Genomic DNA, 17,178 nt, shown 5'->3' on the forward strand with positions numbered 1-17,178 from the left:
AACCAGTCAGCGGCCAGAAAGACGAGTTAGGACATGATTGTGCACGAGCTTGGGCAGTGGGCTAAGAGGGATGGAGAGCCTTTGAGCAGAAAAGTAAGGTGTCATCTGATGCACGTTTTAGAAAGGTGGTTCTAGGGGCAGAGTGGCCATATGTGTTTATGGTATATGAGTTGATTTTCTGTCTACTGAGGAAAGGGCATTCACCTGGATAAGGTTTTCTGTGTGAGGCTCCCAGGCTCAGTGTTCTTCCATGCTGCTGTGATTTGCCCTATGGTGTATTTTGATGAATTGGGCCTATTGCGCTTTAGTTGACTGTGTTATGTTGCCAGGGCCAGGGCTACATTTCCTGTAGAAATGTAACTATGTTCGGAGCCCCGGGGTAACTTAAAAGAAGATGAAAATTGGTCTGGCTGTAGAATCTTCGAAGATTTTATGGTGGCTGGACATCAGGGGAACTAGGGCATGGGTGTCTGCTGCCTAATGTCATAATAAATGTATTGAAAATAGTTTATACCAGAAAGAAAACAGCTTCTTCTCATCATCAGTACTGGTCCAAGTTTTGCCTCCTCGCCAAACCTCTCGATAGGGACGCCTGACTTGAGAAGCATGCCAGGAAAGAGGAATGAAATCAGTATACCCCTGTGACCCTGGGTTTGTTCCCCTAATCTGGAGATGTTTGTTGGGTGAGGCCCCAGCATCTTGTTGTAGGTCCTGTGCCACCTCACAGGCATTGAATGACCTGGATGCGTCAGGTCCGGGATTATCATGTGGTCTGTGTGCTCCTGTGTTAGTAGGTCAGATGATTATAAAAAGTCACATAAGTTCCACATCCCGACAGAGGAATAAGAGAAGTGAAATATCCTGACCAGAGAAATTACGGGTCATCACCAGATGCAGTAGTGGTGAGTGGCCCAGAAGAATAACTGGGCCAGAATACTTTTGACTATAGACCCTTGATGTGTAATCATAGAGTCCAGTCACCTCTCTTAGGCCATTGTCTAAGTCCTGCTTAACTCGACTTTCCCTTCACCAGACATAAAACTGTTAGTTGAGGTCACCCAAGAGGTGTTTAGGAGGCTTGTTGCTTGCCTTACAGTTTTGCTTCACATCCTTCAGGGGTAAATTTAGTCCTGTCCTTGTTCTCCGCAGAGCGGGTAAGTGCCAAGGCGAGGAGGGCAGTGGTGTGGAAGTTCTATCTAATTGACCAACATGGCAGGTAGATCAGCCTCAAGAGCTCGGAAGAGAGGTCCTACTAGCTGGGGCTTTTCCTTTTGTGATTTGAGATGCGCTGTGACTAAAATCTAGGATAAGTCTTATTTCTCCTCCAGAACGATGACCTTCGGACCAGAAATCGCCAAGTTTAGAGATAATTAAGCCTCCAGACATTGAACCAAACTCTTCTAAAACAGTTGCAGTTTTGTGCCTGGAGGGCTTTCCATCTCTGAATACTGAGAGTTTGCACATGAAATTGTTGTAGTACTGTTGATTACTCTGGGGGAAATAATAGGAAACGGGAGAAGTCCCGCAACTCCAGAGACAGATCAGTATGAGCCCGATTTCAAACAGGCAGGACACCGAGCTCCCCACAATTCAAAGACCAGTTCTAAAGCAGATCTTGCTCGCATTGTTTGTTTCTGATTTGAGATCACTTGTTTGATTTGGAGTTCCCTTCCTTCTGTAGGCCTGACAGTTTTTTGATGCCTTTAATGACAGTTTTAGGACCTCAAGACACTTTTTACTCCTTTTCAGATGAACACTACCCAAACAGTATTCCCTAAACTACTTGCAGTTCTTACCTAAGGGTGGGAAAACCATTTCTTCAGATGGTAGTGGGTCCTGAAGCTGCCACTGGCATTTGTGAAGAAGGTGGACAGTAGGTAGGGGCCCTGCCTATACCTCAATCCCTTTGGAAATTTCCAGTCTACCATTCTGACAAGTGGAGAGGACATTTCAACCTTCTTTATTACTACCTCTTTTAAAGCAAAGAAGAAAGTGGGTGGGGTGTGACCCAGAATAGAATTTATTAACAACCTCTACTTACAGTGAGAAATTATACAGTAACTTTTGTTTGTTTTATTTGGGGTTGGGGAGAAGTCCTTTTTTTTTTTAATAAAATTTTTAATGTTTTTATTTATTTTTGAGAGGCAGAGACAGAGCATGAGTGGAGGAGGGGCAGAGAGAGAGGGAGACACAGAATCCAAAGTAGCCTCCAGCTCTGAGCTGTCAGCACAGAGCCCAACGTGGGGCTCGAATCACAAACCACGAGATCATGACCTGAGCCGGAATCGGATGTTAACTGACTGAGCCACCCAGGCACTCCAAGATGAGGGGAGAAGTCTTAAGCAGGGCATCAGAATTTAGTTTTTCCTTCACTCAACCAAAGAGGGGGCTTGAAATCATGTCTTATTAGGAGTGGCTGAAAGAATTAGAGATGTTTAGCATGGAGAAAGGAAGCATGACATCACACACACACACACACACACACACACACACACACACCCCAATGCCAGTTAATTCTACCTCCTTAGTATTTCGCAAATCAGCTCACTTCTTTTCATGCCCAGTGATGCCTTCCAAATTCCAAGCCCCTACCCCTTTCATTGGGAACTACTAGAATAGCCCCACCAGCCTTTTCGAAACAGCTTGTCTCCCTCTAGTCCAGTCTCCGTACCCCAACCAGAGTGTTACTTTGCATTAGGACATATCACACCACTGTGAGGTCCTTCAGTGATTTCTTTCCCTCAAGTCCTAACTCCTTGGTGTGACCTATAGGGAAGGACCTACTTGATGTGGATGCTGCCCACCTCTCCAGTTCCACCTCTGGTCTGTCTCCCTCTACTTCCCTGCGTTCAGGTCAAAGCACCTTGAGTCTCTTGCACCTCATGTCCCTTCAGGCAGTTCCCTGTCCGTGGAAGCTCCCTCATCTCCCACTTATGCTACTCATCCTTCAGTTCGCCCCCACAGTGTTCTGTCCTCGGGAGCTGGTAGGGAGCCTTCGAGACTAGGCCTGGTCTCCCGGCCACACAGTTTCACTGCGCACAGCACATCTTCCCTTCCCTCAGCAGCTCATTTTCGGTGTAGTGCCTCTCTGCAATTTGTGAGCCCCATGAGTGTTGGTACCGTGTTCTTTTTGTTCTCTGCTGTTCCCTAGCCCTGGGCCTCACCTATGGCAGGTGTGCAGCAAATGCTTTTGAATAAGTGAGTGAGTTAAAAAGTGAAAATCTTCTTTCTTTGGGAATAAGCAACCCACTTACTGTATGTGGCCCTAAAAGGCTGGACGTAGATCAATTATGGATATTTATACTGAAGGAAATCATGAGAACTTTACACCCTTTGGACCCACCAGCAGTGGAATGGGCAAAAAGGGAGTTCCCTTCTGATTCTAGGCCGAAGGCTCAAACCAGTAGTCTCGACTGCACATGCCCTACCAACGTATTTCACTTAGCGCACGTTTCAAAATTGGGACAATTCAGGGGCACCTGGGTGGCTCAGTTGGTAAAGCAGCTGACTTAGGCTCAAGGCATGGTCTCGCAGTTTGTAAGTTCGAGCCCTGCATCAGACTCTGTGCTGACAGTTTAGAGCCTGCAGCCTGCTTTGGATTCTGTGTCCCCACCTCTTTCTCTGCCCCTCCCCACTCCTGCTCTGTCTCTCCCTCTCAAAATTAAATAGACGTTAAAAAAAATTTTTTTTTTAATTGGGACATTTCACACCCACATTTCTAGCTATTCTTGGGGGAAACTCTGAAGATGAGGTAACGCAGACCTGAAGTGTGGCATGACAGTATAAGTGGGGAGGGCAGAGTGGCCAACAGGTGAGTTTGCTGGGTAATGAGGCCTGCCCTCTCCAGATCGCCACCGTCCCCACCCGGCCCTGCTCCCTGACTCACTGTGCTCGTATATGTTGCCCAATCCTTCCAGGCATTTGAGTTTGTACCCCCCTGTACAGGCAACCCCAGATATTCAGTCTACTCCAACTGAAAACCTGCTTCATGGACTTGAAGGATTAGAACGGTTTTAACTAAATCGGTCTCTTCCATCCCTATGATTATCTGAAATCAGAGCACTTGGTGTGCTTTGCCTGCTTTTGAAAAGCTGTTTTTTTCCTGTTAATGCCAGTATATATTCACTGTATGTGGCTCAGCCAGGAGGGTATAGTGCTGTGCCCGGCCCACGGTGTAGATAATAAATGTTTGGATGGATGAGAAGCACAGAAGCGTTGGTTTTCTTTTCCTTACCTGGATTTGCCTTTGGCGTGTGACATGGTACCAGTAGAGGGAGCCCTCTGTTAATCTGGAAATCCTGGAGAAGAGGAATCTCTGTGCAGCCATCTAATTGTATTTAATTTAGGCATTATGTTAAGAATGTATTCCTCCACCCAGCCCCAAGAATTTAAGTTAACAACATTGGGAAATTAATAACTTGTAGGAAAGAAGAGTATGACTCTCAGCTCTGACCCCCCCACTTGGGGCTTTTCTAGATGAAGACATTCCAAGTTAGTGCCTAGAGTCTTTTCATCCATTTTGAGAGCTGCTGTCATTATGCTCCTAACAATTTTCAAATAATTGGGTACATTTGGCTCTTAGGGTCTCCTGGTAACAGGCTGCTTTGAGCATAACTGCAAAATGATGGTTTTGCCTAACTGCATGAGGACCACTCTTTGTGTGAAAAGCGAGTAGTTGTAGATTGTTTCTAAGGTTCTTTCCAGTTCAAAGCAAAGCTGGTTTATGGGAGAAATGCCTTATTTTGGGCTAAAAATGTAAAAATCTCCTTGAATGGGTGCCTGGCTGGCTCAGTCAGTGGAGTGTGCAACTCTTGATCTCAGGGTTGTGAGTTTGAGCCCCACGTTAGCTGTAGAGATACTTTAAAAATAAAATCTTTTTAAAAAATCTCTTTGAGAACTTTAGAAATTATTTTCTCCTAAAATTGTCACTTTTTGAGAAGTCAGCTTATTTGGGCGAAATTTTAAGGAATGGAAACTCTTAGCAAATTGTAACATGCCCAACTTGGAAAAGCAGTGTATGCTGTGTATATGTGCTTTTTAATTTTTTCAGCATTTGTAGATTATGGCTTTTGATTATGTTATTATCCATTGGCATGCACCCCTCTGTTCTGGAAAGTTCTTTTATTTTTCTTTAGTTCCATAATTTTAACATGTATCAAAACAATTGACTACAAAAGGAAAAATGGGGGTTGAATTTCAGGCTAAGTAGTATGTGGTGGGGGCGGGAGAATGGCAAGGAGGGCTCTTACCTACCCTTCCACAAAGATTTAAAACATTACCAAAGAGGAAAATCAAACAATACTTGGAGATCTCAAAGCACTTGAAAATTTTTACCTAATTAAGCTTTTCACCCCCTGTGCAGTAAATATTCCATTAGCCATATAGGTGAGATTCAAAGAATTTCTAATGAAGTTGTATTCTCAGTATGACAGAGCTCACATGACAGCTTCTAAAGGAAAACTGTGCCGTGCCACGCCAGCATGACTTCCAGTGAGTCACCCTCATTTCTCCCAAAGAGGGCTGGCATAACATTATTGTTACTTTATGTGGTTCTTTTCACGATCAGACTATGGATTTTGTAAACTGCTGTTAATGATTCCAGTTGAAAACTTGTATAAGGCATTTGTATCTGCTTCCTTCTAATTTTATGGGTTCATGTTTCACTTGCTTGAACTTAGATCCTGTTTACTCCAAGCAGGTGTCTCTGGGGTAAGAAGATGGGCAGATGTGGACAGAGTGGCTATCTGTGGTGTCCTAATTATTTATACGAATAGCCTGGATTCTTGGGACTTTGCCCAGATTCTAGGGTTAAGTTGTTACACTTTAAATTCTATTTATATATAATGGTGGGTACAAGTGACAGTATTTGTTGTCTTATTTTACGAAGTTATCTTGAACTTTAACCTTTCCATTTGGGTTTTTGGTTGTCTTTTTTGAGCATAATGCGGTAGTATTTTCTTTGTACTGTTCTCTGTAGAAACTGACTGAATGCCAGAGGTTACATGAGACAAAAATTATTTGATTGTAAAAATAAATCACTTGCTTGTAAGAGAATTTGCATGATTTGTGTAATTTGCTGTGTTACAAGTTTTCATGATAAACTAAAACGCAGGAAAACCTAAATTGACTATTGCGTATAAAATAAAGTTCCTTATATAAGCTCTTGATTACTGATGCCAGAGAAGTGAAAGAGAAGAAAAAATTATTCATTTTAATTTCTTTTAGAAATAGTATTAATTGTAGGGGCTTTTCTAATTACAAAAGCAGTGCACGTAATTGCCAAAAATGTGAGCAGTATTTATAACACTAAGATGGTTATATTTTAATGTAACATTTTCAGAAAATTTTTTTTTTTTAGGCCCGCCAATGCATTTTTAAGTCAGGTATCTCAACTAAATGATCTAATGAAACAGATTTTGATGGTTTATAAGCTAAATCAGCCTCTTATTTATTTCCCGGCCAGAATATACATAGCTGTGGTAATAAGTACAATAAATATTTCACTCTTTTTTTGAAGATACAATTTATTGTCCAGTTGGCTTACATACAACACCCAGTGCTCATCTTGAAAATGAATATGTGGTATGCCCAGAAGGAATTCTAAATTGAGCTGGCATTGCTAAAGACTTTTCATTTATCTTAACTTTTCTTTGTGTATCTTTGTGTATCTTTGTGTATTTGTATACTCTATGGGCAGCTGGCACACAGAGTGATGCAATATCTAGGTGCCATATAATATATATTGACCTTTCTTCCTTTGACTTTAGGCTTCTGGGACTTTTTTTTTTGTGGTGAGGATTAATGAAACTGTCACTAAAAATATATATATAAATAGGAAATGCTTGTTTTTTCCGCAAAGATTTGAAGCTTTCATTGCTGTAGAGGTACTACTGCAGCAACTTTTGCCACTTTTTAGACAAAAATTAAATTTAAATTGTTTGCTGTATACTTTTGGAAATAACTTCAACCCAGACGCAAACAAGTCCAAAAATCATGTTTACTGCTACTTTTCTTATATTCTTAACCACTGAACACACAAGTTATGGTAACCTTATTTAAGCAATATCTTAAGAGGAACAAAAAAATTTCCTGGTACAGCAATTATCACCTGCAGATGGCCTAAAATTAGCATATTGAGTTAACTCCAGAAACAGCTTGTGAGCTGTGAAATGGAGTTCAGATAGATAGTGAGATTTCACAGAAACGCTGGTACATGGTATAAATAACCAGATATCAAGATACCAATTGATGCATACAAAGTAAAATGAGAGTACTAATAGCTTAGTTAAAATATCCTATGTAAAACTTGATGTCAAAGAGAATGCAATTTGTTGTGAACATAGGGAAGCTTCTCTGCTTATTTGTATTGTTATTTGTGTACACATATGCAGCCAAAGAAGGCTTGACGTTGAATTTATCATGACTTATAATCTGATTAGAAGAGAATTTAAGTATAGAACGAGGTGTTAGTCAGTGCTATAAAAGCATGCAGATTTCAAGTTAACTTTTCTCAAGCTTTTCAGGGTTGTTACTATTTGGCAGGTCAAAAAGCTGGTCCATTGTGTGGCAAGGAGAAATAGTTTAGAGCCAGAATTTAAAAGGAGAAGCCAACGAACAATGCAAAAGAATTTTTCTAAAAAGAACTGAACTTTTTCCCGAGAGGACCTGAGGGATTATTTGGTCATTGAGCATCCAACAAATATTTCTGGCCCTTTAATAGCTAGACATCGAACACACTGTTTTTTCCTTTGTCTTTGTGCTAAATTATTTAAACTTGTTGAGTGTTAGCTCACATCTTTAAAGAATACATTTTGGAGCTGTCTTCGGCAGCACAAATCCTAAAGTTGGAATGATGTGGAGAAGATCAGCATGGCCCATATGCAAGGTGACCCAGAAATGCTTGCAGCGTTCCATAATTTTGATGGTAACTTATTGCAGTAATCCTTTTGCAGTATCTACATCTATCAAATTGTTAATGTTGTACAGCTTAAACTAATACAATGTTCTCTGTCCGTTCTATCTTAATAAAGCTGGGAGTGGGAGGGTATATTTTGAATGTGTCCATACATTGAAGACCATCCAGAAAACATTTAGTGTTTAGCTATTAATGTGGTTTTGTAAGTAAGATTCTATCAAATGGGGTTTTATTTGGTCTCCAATTATGGATAACTATTGCCATTCAGAAAGAAAACATTTAATGTATGACATATACATAGTGTAAGGAAAAAAATAGCTCCCAATGCACGCATTTATATTTCTTTAATATCCCAGCCAAAGTGGTATTTCTTATTGGATTATATTTAAGAGTATAAATTTATGTCATAGAAAAAAAATCTTAATTGAACTATAAAACTCTGCACAACCACTAGGTAATAGTCATGGTTCTGAGATCCCTGGTCAGAATAAAAGAATCCATCCACAGATTTTGTAGACTTTTCCTGGTAGTTTTCTGGGTAGATCACTGCCCACAAATCCTATCCCTTCTTCTCTCCTTTTGTGTCGGCTAAACAGTCAGTGGCTACCCCTATGAACTGAACTCCACTTAGCTACTCTTCAGTTAACAGGTCTCATTTCCTGTTACATAGATGTGTGCACATGCACACACACATATATTCATGCCCTTGGGTGGGAGCGTGTTTATTATCAGTCTTCTTCCTCGTTCCTATTCTGGTGGTCTCAGGACTTAGAGGACTGAATGATAGCTTCTCTCCACAGACTGCTTGGGGGACCTCTTACATTAGCTAAGCGTTATGGTCCCTGATGAAATGTGCTAAATAAATGTTTTCAGATGTTGCTAGAAATGCGTATAATCAACCCTTATCACAAAATACTCCACAACTGTTAATATGCCTGAAGAACATCCATTTATACTAGCATGGGAAGCTGTCCATGATGTGGTATAATATGCAGATTGAATGACATATATAACATGTTGGATGTGCATGTTTTCCTCTATAAAAAGCTCCATTCAACAAAAGGCTTTTTTGAAGGCCTCAGGTCTATAGCAAAGATTGTAGTTTCTTACAGCCGTTTGCCTTTTTGTATTCTATTCCTTCGGCTAGAATATTTTTTCCTCCTGATGAATTCCTGTTTATTCTTTCAGAACTTAACTGAAATGTAATCTGGGAAGCTCGACCTGATACCCCAGACATGATGAGTCTTGCTCCTAAGCATTAATGCCCTCTGTCCTTACACTCAGAGTGCGTCTTGTAATGATTTGTTTATATGTGTATCTGTGCTCCTCCTAGGTAGTGCACCCCTATTGGCCAGCCCCAGGTTTGAGTAAAGAACATGGCCTCGACTAAGTAGGAGAATGTCTCTTTATTACTTCATGTTGCTCAGACCATAAGTTGATATGCATAGAACATTTTAGGAGCTCTTTTTTTCTCCTGGGTTTGATAAAGTAACATCCAGTGTATTTTGTGATTCCATATCTTTAACTCTTATCCATAAGATGAAGATTCTTTTCAAAGCCTTATTGAGGGATAATTTTATAAGCCATATAATTCACTGACTTTAAGTGTACAATTGAATGGTAAATGAATTCACAGAGTTGTGCAGTTGTCACTAAATCCAATTTTAGAACAATTCCAAGAGGATCCTGACAGAAGTATTTTTAAATACTGACAGAACTATCTGGAAACTTGTGTCGTGGGTTGAATTTGATGACCTCAAAATGGGTCACTGTTTGTGGCTTTGAACTGTGTAGGGCACCACATGCTTAAAGGAGGCCCCGATACTTAGTGGTGCTGCATCATGAAAGAATAGTGCATGCTGGCAATAAGGGATGCTGATTTCTCTTCAGAGGCTTGCTCTGTGCTGAGCTCTGTGCCAGGTCCATTATATACATTACCTCATTTGAGATTCAGAATATAATAACCTGTAATGGAGATGCCTTCTTTATTTAATAATACATATGGACTCCGCAGACGAGAAGGAAGCTAATTTGACGTCACACTGCTAGTTAAGTGAAAGGGCTGGGATATGAACTTGGGCCTGACTTGTAGCACATTTGGCCTAAACGTTCAGTAGCTGTATTTTGAGCAATTACTATGGGGTACCATAAAAAGAGAAATCTTAGGAAACGTGTAAGCAAGTTGGAAGAGTCGTTTAATCTGAAAAGAGAGGAGGTGAGTAAAGATCACCTGTGGAAAAGATCAACTCTGAAATCAGCGTTTTTTTGACTTGGCCCCATCCAGTTTGGTTTGAGGCCCCGTGGGCATACCCTCAGTTGGGTCAGCAAACCTAGAAAAGGGAACAAACAGGACTGTGTTGTAAAAATTACAAAGTAGCGGAGGCCATTTGGGCTCAGCATAATCTCTGGGTGAGTTTGCTTTGGGAATTGTTTCATCTTTTTATAAAAATTTCTTCAAGGTTTATTTATTTTTGAAAGAGAGAGAGAGTGTGTGAATAGGTGAGGGGCAGAGAGAGAGAGAGAGAGAGAGAGAGAGACGCAGTATCCACAGTAGGCTCCAGGCTCTGGGCTGTCAGCATGGAGCCCAGTGTGGGGCTTGAACTCATGAACTGTGAGATCATGACCTGAGCTGAAGTCAGATGCTTAACTGCTTAACTGACTGAGCCACCCAGGTGCCCAAGGGGATTGTTTCATCTTTAAGTCTTAAAATGTTAACACTGCTTGGTCTCTATCAACATAAGTGGTCAACTTTATGAATTAGAATAGGGCTTGGCCGCTGTAACAGAGTCCTTATAGTGGCCTAAACAAGATAGAAATTTATTTTTCTCTCAGATAAAAAGCTGGATAGGTAATCAAGGTAGGGCATCGTAGTTCTCCAGGCATCAGGGGTTCTGCCTCTTTATCTCTTTGCTCTGCCACCGTTATCACACAGCTCTCATTTTGAGGTTCAAATGGGTTCTTTTGGCTCCTCCCACCACATCAACATTCTAACCCTCAAGAGGAGGAACCGGTAAGGAGGAGGACAAGGAGGAGGACGTGTAGTTTTCTTTACTTTAAGGGCATGACCAAGAAGTTGCATATGTTACTTCTAGTCACATCTTGTTCTATAGGATGTAGTCACTGGGCACATCCCCCCCCCCCCATTTTATCAAGACAAGTTTAATACGAAAAACGTAGACTTGTATGTAAGAAGGAGGGAGATGTGGAATGCTTTAGACCAAACTCTTTTTTAGCATTTCTTTTTTTATCTGGGCCAGAAGATTCGGCCAAATCCAAAACCTTCTGTCAAAATGATTCCCCTAGGCTTTGAAGACACTTCTTTTTTTTTTTTTTTTTTTTTAATTTTTTTTTTTCAACGTTTATTTATTTTTTGGGACAGAGAGAGACAGAGCATGAACGGGGGAGGGGCAGAGAGAGAGGGAGACACAGAATCGGAAACAGGCTCCAGGCTCTGAGCCATTAGCCCAGAGCCCGACGCGGGGCTCGAACTCACGGACCGCGAGATCGTGACCTGGCTGAAGTCGGACGCTTAACCGACTGCGCCACCCAGGCGCCCCAGCACTTTTTTGTTTCAAAGTTGGCGCTGTGTCAGTCTGTCTTTCGTGATACAGTGTCAGTTTGAACTCAGTTTTCCTGGGAAAGTATATGCAGCAGGCTCCCGGCCTGACATCTGGGTTGGGAGTGCTGCAGATTTTACCTTTGTAAAGCTGAATACATTTCCTTTCTTCAAAATATTGCTAGGAAAAAATTTACTTTCTCATCGAAGTACTGTTTTCGTTAAGACATAGGAGTATTCAAGATAAAAAGCTTAAAATTCCTGTGTTTGGCATGCATGCAAAGCATGTGACAAAGCAGCGTTTGTTTCTTAGAAAATTGATGACGTCCTGGGCACCTGGGTGGCTCAGTCGGTGAAGCATCTGACTTCGGCTCAGGTCATGGTTTCGCAGTTCATGGGTTCAAGCCCTGCGTCAGGCTCTGTGCTGACAGCAGCTATGGAGCCTGCTTCAGATTCTGTGTCTCCCTCTGTCTCTGCCCATCTCCCATTCATACTCTCTCTCTCTCTCTCTCTCTCTCTCTCTCTCAAATAAAGATTTAAAATAAAAAAAAAGAAATTTGATGTTATCTGGGAATCCAGAATTCACGTTCTAACCTCAGTCTTAAACTGTGACGTGGCCTTGACCAACCCAGTGGATGTCTTAACTTTTCTTAGTTAATAATATCTTTAAAAAAATTTTTTTTTAATGTTTATTTATTTTTGACAGAGAGAGAGACAGAACATGAGCAGGGGAGGGGCAGAGAGACAGGGAGACACAGAACCCGAAGCAGGCTCCAGGCTCCGAGCTGCCAGCGCGTCGCTCGAACTCACGAACCGTGAGATCATGACCTGAGCTGAAGTCGGACGCTTAACCGAGTGAGCCACCCAGGCGCCCCTAGTTAATAATACCTTAAAAAAGAATTTTTTTTAATGTATTTATTTTTGAGAGAGAGAGAGAGAGAGGATGAGAGACAGAGCATGAGTGGGCGAGGGGCAGAGAGAGAGGGAGACACAGAATCTGAAGCAGGCTCCAGGCTCTGAGCTGTCAGCCCAGAGCCCGATGTGGGGCTCGAACCTGTTAACCATGAGATCATGACCTGAGCTGAAGTCGGACGCTTAACCGACTGAGCCACCCAGGCACCCCAGTTCATAATATCTTAAAACACAGTTTAGAAGTAGCTTCTCTCTCATATTATATGTATTTAATCAACAATTATGACACCCTTTAAAAATGCAGGTGTCTTTTTTTTTGTTGTTGTTAAGGATGAGTTTTCCTCACAACTAGCTAGACCAACAAGGGGAATGAATGTGAGGATACACTTAACATTTGCCTTCAGTTGACAGCATTCTTCTAAACGCTTTTTTGATAGGAAAAGGTCATTTGAGCTTTTAAGTTAGAAATCTTCAGTAATCTTGGTTGGCAGATATTTCTTTCCATAACGGATGTTTTTTTCCAGGAGTGCGTTTTGGGAGTCCTGATTTCACCACAGGCCCTTAATTATTTGAAGATCTCTGTGCCAGTGTTCCTTTTCAGGCAAGGCCCATTTTCGCCAAGTTTACTGAAAGTATTCCCAGTGTTATCTCCAGTAATTTCATCTGATTTCCTTTTTATGTACTGTTACCACAGCCAAATTATATAGAGCGTATAAAATAAATTGCTGTCTGTCGAGTGGGGCGTGGTTTAGTGATCCCCTTCTGTTTTGAGGGCGAAGCTTCCTTCACTCTTTATCTGTTGCTTGCATCCTCAGCCATCACGAAGGTTTTGTTTTCTCTTTTGCAGATGACACGATTGGTGCTGCCTGGCATGGTGGAAAGGTGAGTCACAAGCTCACACACAAGCACCAGAGAGACAGAGCTCATGATTATTTATAGGGAGAATCCTTTCTTTGCAAAATTCATTAAAGTGACTAATGAACCTGTCCCCCATGTCTTAGCAACAGAGTAACGTGCTGGGCGAGTCACACGGTGGAGCATGAGTCATCTGGTGGTGGAGGCCTTTTCCACTCGATTCCCTTTTTATTTCCCTCTCCAGGGTTGTGGTGGTTCCTTTAGATCAGGATTAAAAAGTCTGCCTGAGTCACCATCACTAACTCAATTGCCTGCTATTCTGAGGGGGTGGATAGAATTCCTGGGGTATTCCCGGGAATGCCTTCTTAAAGCTATATGCTCTCAGAACTAAAATCAGAGGAGTTTCACAAATCAAGACCCCATCTCCTGGTTTTTTAGTTCTTAATGGGTGAAAGGATATATAGGGAACTTAGGCATGTTATAAAATGGTTATAAGATATCAGACCCACCTTGGAGCAGAAACCCACACCTTGGAGCCCCATCTGTGTCCTAGTTTGAGTCGAGTTCCAGTAGGATATGCTAGGTGTCTTCATTTTCATTGAGAAATGTGTTGTAGAGTTCTTCTTGAAATAGCAGGAAGTGTAAAATTGTAATTAAGCTCTGTCTCTCCCTTGGAAAAGCCTGAATGATGTCTAGGCTTTCAAAGAAAACCCGTTGAAAAGATCTGGGCTTGCATCTTGAGCAAGCTTGATCATTTGCTAAATTTAGGACTTCACAGTCATCCTTCCTCTGCAAAAGAGCTTTGAGTTTGGAAGAGATCCAAAGGAATCACGGCTTGGAAAAGGGCAGAGCCCAAAGACCCTATTTCTGTGAAGAAACTCTATGACCAACTGCCAGCAGGGTTTACAGCTACTGTTTATTGAGCACCTATTGTATGCCAAGTGTTGTGCTGAGGAAGTGTTAACTCATTTAACTTTGATAACCTCCTGTTGTATGAAGGAGGAAACAAGGTTAGGAATCCATTTTGTTTGGCATCTACAGAGGCTGGTTGAGAAACTGTGTCTTAGCAGGGTTTTTTTGTAACTCCATTTTATATGAGATTTGGTACATATATTTTTTAATGTTTATTTATTTGGAGAGAGGGGGAGAGAGGATCCCAAGCAGGCTCTGCACTGTCAGCTCATGGCCCGACATGGGGCTCCCTCTCACAAACCGTGAGATCATGACCTGAACTGAAACCAAGAGTTGGAAGCTTAACCGCCCAAGTCACCCAGGCGCCCTTGAGGTTTGGTGTGTTTTAATTCCTTTAGTAAAAATTCTCTTTAAAACCTTCAGACTGCTTTGTGTTGATTGACAGTGGGAGTGTGCCCCTAATGGTCAGATATGGAAGTGACAGGCAGTAGTCAAACCAGACAAAACCTTAGGAGATGGCAGAGAATTGGGATCGACAGAGTAGGACGAAGGAGGGATGAATTTCGGCCATCATCTTAATGCACTTTTGACATCTGCAAGTGAGTTGACATTAGTTTAGGATAATAAGTCCATGCTTTAAGAACGAAATACTTAGAAACCACAGTAGTGTTATAAAAGGAATTTTTAAGGAATTAAGGATTTTGGTGACATCTGTATGAAAAGAGATAGTGGAGGCACCTTGGTGTTTCAGTCAGTTAAGTGTCCAACTTCGGCTCAGGTCATGATCTCACAGTCTGAATTCAAGCCCTCCATCAGGCTCTGCTGTCGACATAGAGCTTGCTTCAGATCCTCTGTCCCCCTCTCTCTTTGGCACTCCATGCCCCACTCTCTCTCTCAAAAATAAATAAACATTAAAAAAAAAGATAATGGTTGTGAAATAATTTTGCAGATCACAATGGATTTATATAGTCATGGAATTTTAGTACTCTAAGTGAATTGAAACCAGCCACCCTTATTTGATAGATAGAAAGTGAGTCCCAAAGAGATTGAGTGCTGTGAACCTTCATAATTAGTACCAGATACAGACATAGGGTGCTAGGAACTTCACCCCTATCTTTATAGACCTAGGCAGCCATGACCACATTTACAGCTGAAGCATTAGATAAAAACAATGCAAAGAAGAGGACCTGAGTAAAGTGTATCATGGCGTGTACAGAAGATGAACTGGATCTTTGCCTTTAGGAAATCAAGTGGATTTTACGCCAAGGTTGAGAAATGATCTGGTGGAAAGCCATCGTAGTCTATGGGCTGAAACCGACACCATAGGGTGAATGTGGCACTTGCTAAGAACTAGTAAGAAACGTAAGTGGACTTTATGAATCACTAGTTTTGGTTAGGAGAGGGAATAGCTCTGTCCCCTTGAACTCAAGGAGTTACTAGTTGTATTAATTAGGGCAGGCTGTAAGAGTCCATCGCTCTCATACACAGCCGGTGTGTATCAGGGGTTGGGGCTGTGCTCTACCCAGGCATTATCTCAGGCTCCTTCCACGCAGGGCTGCTCTTCCCTTGGGTCTTGCAGTTCTCCACTGCGTTTTCTGCATCCAGCCAGCAGACGAAGGAAGAGAGAATAAGGGTGATTTTACGGGAGGTTTCATGGGCCAGGCCTGGAAGTAGTGTCCATCCCTTCCGCCAACATCCCGTTGCCCACAACTCAGTCACCGGCTACAGCTAACTGCAGAGGAGGCCAGAAATGTTGTTAGCCGTGTGCCCAAGAGGAGAGGAGTAACTCCAAGGTAAACAATCATCTGAAAGCCTTCTTACTTACACAATATAAATGATTTTATTATACCCTGCCCTTTACACCAGCCTCAAATGGCATATTTCCTATGGTTGGTTTCCATGGGATTCTTATTTCCATTCAGTAACAGCAGAGTCCTTTATAAAGATCCTTTGTTGTTGTTGTTGTTTTCCCCTTTCACTGATTCTACCTCTGATGTATGAGATTTTCCAAACCCTCTAGAACTATAGCCTAGGGCCAGCTGACTATCACTAAACGAGTATCTATAATTAAACTAAGGTATTATTACCATAGAAGTAGAAAGTGCATAATTACATTATAGAGGAAACTTGCTCTTTCCACTTCTCTGGAATTATAAACATTGTGTATAGCTGGAGCCAGGAGGTGGTTGCCATAACAACCATGGAAAAGCTAAAAATAGCCCCTTTCATACTGTATTGCTTAAGGTGGAATTATGACATGTTATGGTGTTTTAGGGCAGGCAGTTCTCTTTCATGTGGTAAATGTTTGCAAACTTTCTCCAGCAAAGCAGGATTTGTATAATGTATTTGGATTGCTGGTTCTAATTATATGTCTGACCCCTCTGTTCCAGGATTCTTTTCTGACCAAGGACTCTGTTTTGATATGTTTCTTAGTCTTCTTGAGAGTCTCTTAGTGAATTGTCTTTACCAATTTCAGTGTTGTGTTTAAGCTTTAAAAAAAAAAAAAATTATGGCTCTCCTGAGTACATTTATGCACTCCTTGATAAGAAATGGAAATAGGAAGAAGCGTCATGGAGTCTTTTTTGCACAATCTCCCTTGCCTGTCGTCAAACTCTCTGAGTACAGTTAGTTCCCTCCATTGGAGTCAACCCCGTGTCCCAGTTCTTCATGGTAGCACGTAACACCTCCCTATCTCTCTCCCCTGCATTGCGGAGCAGAAGGTACCTGAGGAAGGTGGAAATCAGTGACTTATTCAAAGGAGACCTATCACTTCCTCTATGGCAGTAGTAGTTTCATAGAGCTGTAGACAAGGATACTGCAACAGTCTGATGGAGTAGTGGAGCATTTATAGGAAAATAAAGGCTTGGCAATTGTTTTTTTAAGTTTATATATTTTGAGAGAGAGAGAGAGAGAGAGAGAGAGCAGGGGAGGGCAGAGAGAGGGAGCGGGAGAGTCCCAAGCAGATTCCACAAGGTCAGCACAGAGTCCGATGCAGGGGTTGAACCCACGAACCATGAGATCATGACCT

General features: G+C 41.7%; 1 protein-coding gene and 1 non-coding gene across 2 annotated transcripts in view; both read left to right on the plus strand.

Annotated features, from left to right (window-relative positions):
- Nucleotides 1–17,178, plus strand: part of HSD17B12 (hydroxysteroid 17-beta dehydrogenase 12) — a 166,765-nt gene that overhangs the window by 128,011 nt on the left and 21,576 nt on the right. Inside the window, exon 7 of the mRNA XM_047071063.1 lies at nucleotides 13,231–13,265. Coding sequence (XP_046927019.1) covers nucleotides 13,231–13,265 — 35 coding nt within the window. The remainder of the gene's footprint in view (nucleotides 1–13,230; nucleotides 13,266–17,178) is intronic.
- On the plus strand, nucleotides 7,817–7,920 carry LOC124506547 (U6 spliceosomal RNA). The gene has a single exon (XR_006960802.1). It is a non-coding gene; the product is annotated as a U6 spliceosomal RNA (small nuclear RNA).

The sequence above is a fragment of the Lynx rufus genome, unplaced genomic scaffold, assembly GCF_022079265.1.
Source record: "Lynx rufus isolate CCGP_SWC_20201006 ecotype Redwood Valley unplaced genomic scaffold, mLynRuf1.p SCAF_9, whole genome shotgun sequence".
Lineage (NCBI taxonomy): Eukaryota > Metazoa > Chordata > Mammalia > Carnivora > Felidae > Lynx > Lynx rufus.